Source organism: Zea mays, chromosome 10 (genome assembly GCF_902167145.1).
Source record: "Zea mays cultivar B73 chromosome 10, Zm-B73-REFERENCE-NAM-5.0, whole genome shotgun sequence".
Classification (NCBI taxonomy): domain Eukaryota; kingdom Viridiplantae; phylum Streptophyta; class Magnoliopsida; order Poales; family Poaceae; genus Zea; species Zea mays.
The window spans coordinates 97103422-97107117 of NC_050105.1; the positions used below are offsets into that span (position 1 = coordinate 97103422).

The 3696-nt window shown below is 53.3% G+C and overlaps 1 protein-coding gene across 1 annotated transcript; it reads right to left on the reverse strand.

Moving 5' to 3' along the window:
• Positions 1 to 455: 455 nt before the first annotated feature.
• LOC100281740 (protein binding protein) lies at positions 456 to 3490 on the reverse strand. Its single transcript, NM_001175053.1, has 6 exons — positions 3149 to 3490; positions 2083 to 3026; positions 1444 to 1516; positions 1255 to 1345; positions 1046 to 1125; positions 456 to 935 (listed from the first exon to the last, which is right to left on the reverse strand). The coding sequence occupies exons 1-6, from the start codon at positions 3185 to 3187 to the stop codon at positions 609 to 611; spliced, it is 1554 nt and encodes a 517-aa protein (NP_001168524.1). The 5' UTR covers positions 3188 to 3490; the 3' UTR covers positions 456 to 608.
• Positions 3491 to 3696: the final 206 nt, after the last annotated feature.

A 3696-nucleotide genomic window follows, 5' to 3' on the forward strand; every position in this document is an offset into this window, starting at 1 on the left:
CCCGCGAGAAACTAGGGACCCTAACTGACTCTGCGCGCGCGCGGACCGTCCGCGCCGCCACCGCGGACCGTCCGGACCGCGGACCGTCCGGCCTCAGGGCCGGACCGTCCGCAAGGCTCATTTTAGCCTTCAACACTAGCCCTCAAGTCTTAGTTGGTTGCATCTAGATTGAAGAGGGTTAACGAGGATTATATCACTTTGTATTCATTTTTGACTAAAAAGAGATTTAATCCTCTCAAATCATCTTCAATCCACCCCGAACCGAATAAGCCATCAATTCTCTCCAAACCCAAGGGAATGTGAGTTTCCAGCCCTTAGAGCTTTGGAAAGGGAAAAGTATTGTTTTGTAACAATTTGTATTCAATTTATGTGGAGGAGCTAGGAGCTGCCATTTTTTTTTCTCAAACTCCTTTACGTAAGAAACGGCTTTTGGGAGAATGTACATACAGTAAAATACAGCGCCAAATGATGATCTCTTTCACAAGGCATGCGTAGAGAAACAAGATTCAGACTCCATCTGTACTATCATGTATATATACTAGTGTAACAAGGTCCCTCTCAGGTAAACTACAAACTACAAACTGCTCCTGCTCCACAGTAACGACGTTCTATGCCTGAGGGACGGGTGGGTTCTCAACATCGCCGGCGGCGGTGGCCATGACGTGGTGCTGTCCCGCTCCAATTCCCATTCCCATGTCTGCAGCTGAAGGCTGGCTGGAAGTCTGATCAGCAGAACCAGACGCCGGCAGATCAGGAGCCTGATGTTGAGGTGCACGCGGCCTGCGGTGACGACGACGGCGGGCCTGCTGGGTAGGAGGCGCCACCCGCCTCGCCCTCCACCGCAGTATCTCGATGGCGATGGAGTTGCCGGTCATGCCCACGCCGAAGCCGGCGAAGGTCGCCAGGATGATGGAGATCACGGCCTGCAAATGGAGCTGCAATGCAATATGTACGCAAAGACCCGCCGCGCGCGCGCTGGTCGGTCAGCATATGAGCATGTTCAGTTGAGAAGAGCTAGCTCCGTGCGTACGCGTTTGGTGCTTACGTATCTGTAGAAGAGATGGGTGAAGAAGACGACCAAGAGGAACTGAGCCGCGGCGTAGATCCATACGTATCTTCTTGCCACTGCATGCATTCAACAATGCAAGGTTCTGATATACTTACTATACATGATTGATGGCTAGCTAGCCTAGCTCTGGAACTATGTATATATATAGTTGTGTTTTGGAGTACTCGTTGGATGCCATGTCGTACCCATGCTTGTGGTGGTCAAGGACGAGAAGAGGCCCAGGATACATGAGAAGGGCAGCGATATAGCCAGCGCAACAATGCCGTCATGGGCCACCTGTCAGTCATACACCGCACCATATATATGTAATGCCAATGCTAGCAAGAATGAAGAAGAGTGGGCGGTGATGAGGTAGCAAGCACAAGCAGCAGTACCAGTAGTTCTTCCAAGAAGCAGAAGTAGGCCAGGATGCTTATGATCACAAGGATAGGCGTCCCGTGCCACATTCTGATGAGCAACAAGACAAGAGACAGCAGTAATAAGCAATCGAGCATACACACCACTATAGCTCGATCACATCAGCAAGATTGATTTGATTCTTAAGAGAAATATAATGTTAATTTGACAACACGTGTGGTGCTGATCTGCTCAAATTCGGTAACCGGCCGCTACTAGTGTATTGTTGTGTCACTCCAAGATGGTAGCTACGGGAATTGGGACAGGTGTTAGCTAGCTGCGTGTACTCCATGGGACCAGCTGCAGGAAAGCATTGTACAGTGGTACTATTATATATGCACTTGTTACACTATTACAAAGAAACTCTATAATAGTGGTTCTAAACTTATTTGCACTGTCGTTTTTCAGCTACCAAAATATAAAGTGCATTTTTTTAATGCAAAATAGTGTCACTGATATGCAAGCAAAGCAATCTTGGTCAAAATTGTCATTATTCATTCATTCATCGACTAAATTAGTGTCCAGTCACTATCCCTCCACAAATTAAACACTAGCCTTTTGCAATCCCAATAGAATTCTGATGACGAGTCGTCTAGAGCTAGCGATGAGGATTTCACCTGTACCGGTCGTATCTGGGCGTGTTGCTGGCGCCGCCGCGATTCAGGAGGTCCCGCCGCTGCACGCTCTGAACCCGCAGCAGGGTCACCGGGAGGTTCTGCACGTCCTGCTTGCACACCTCGCAGGTCCGGGTGCCCTTGATGCTGAACCACTTGACGGCGCAGTCCGTGTGCGCCAGCGCCAGCTCGCCCTTGCACGCGCACTCCAGCTTGATGAGGGTGTCGCTGCCCTCCGACAGCTCCGCCATGCAGATCCGGCACACGGCCTCCTCCTCCGGTATGTCCTCGCCGCCGTCGACCCCTGGGCCGCCTGGTGGAGCAGGGGCTATGTCGTCGGGGACGGCGGTGGCGGGGGTTCTGGGCGTGGAAGGCACGACGCGGAACGTGCCGCCGAGCGAGTCCATCCGCTTAAAGCTCTTGGCGTTGGCCGCGTTCAGCAGCTTCGCCTTCTTCATGTTGGTGGTCGTGGGGAGCGACTGCGAGCGGCACATGTGGTGGAGCGCGGCTGATTTCTGCTGAACTGGTGGTGGATGTGGCGACGACGACAGAGCATGGTCCAGCGGCAGCGACGGCGTCCTGGCCATCACCTTGGTGGCGCTGGCGCCGAACAGCTTGGAGATGGAGGCCTCGTAGCTCTTGACGGCCGACGACTTGAAGCTCCCCAACGGCAGCAGGCTCTTCACCGTCTGCCTCAGCATGAAGGACGGCGAGCGCAGAGGCGGCCTGCTGCTTGGCTTGCTAGAGCTGGAGGAAGGAGCGGGCGTGCTGAGGATGTTGCTGCTTGTCTGTTGCCCCCTCCTGGTGGAAGGCGGGGTGATGCTGGTGCCGGCCTGCGTCGCCGTAGCCATCGGGAGCAGGTGATCTGCCGGCAGGCTTGATGCTGCCGGGATGTCGATGGAGAGATGCGGCCGTGGACGTTGTTGCTCGGATGAAACACTAGTCTCCTACATATACACAGAAGAAAAGAGTAACAAGATTGTTCAGAGCGATCTTCCTCCAGAGTTTGCACGGCTCCAATTCCAAGGGACATGAATGATGTATCTTCTGAGCTTGGGCCTGATTTTACCTGGTCCGTATGCAGCGGCGGCGGAGTCTCCTTCTCCATGGCCAGCACTGAATCAATCTTGGATTGGAATGGCTCGGCTCCTTTCCTGCCGTTACTAGTGATGAACCAAGGAAGGCGAGCGAGCCGATCAACAATGGCGGAATATAGAATCGAATGGTACTCGGGAATCGGGATGGACTGATGGAGAAGACGATGGATGCGATGCTTTTCTTGCGGCTCAATTGTACGAGTACACTACTGCTTTAGTCCTGAGTAGTGGGCGATATCTGATTCGATCTCCCTCTTCTCTTGGTGCAGGCAGCCATCATAAATAGAGGAGTCAGTGCTGCTGGGCTGCTGTGGTGGAGAAGCGAGTGGAGGCGACAGTGTGAGGTGGGCAGGACGCGGCCGGGGTATAGCAATCAGACCAAAGCCAACCGCATGCAGCTCTCCACCGGTCGGTTTCATTTCCACCTAGTTGCACTGCACTGCAAGGAACCTCATGCTCATGGTCAAGCCTTGTACCTCACTTTCCCTGCAGGCAGACCGTCTTCAGCAGTTCAACCCAA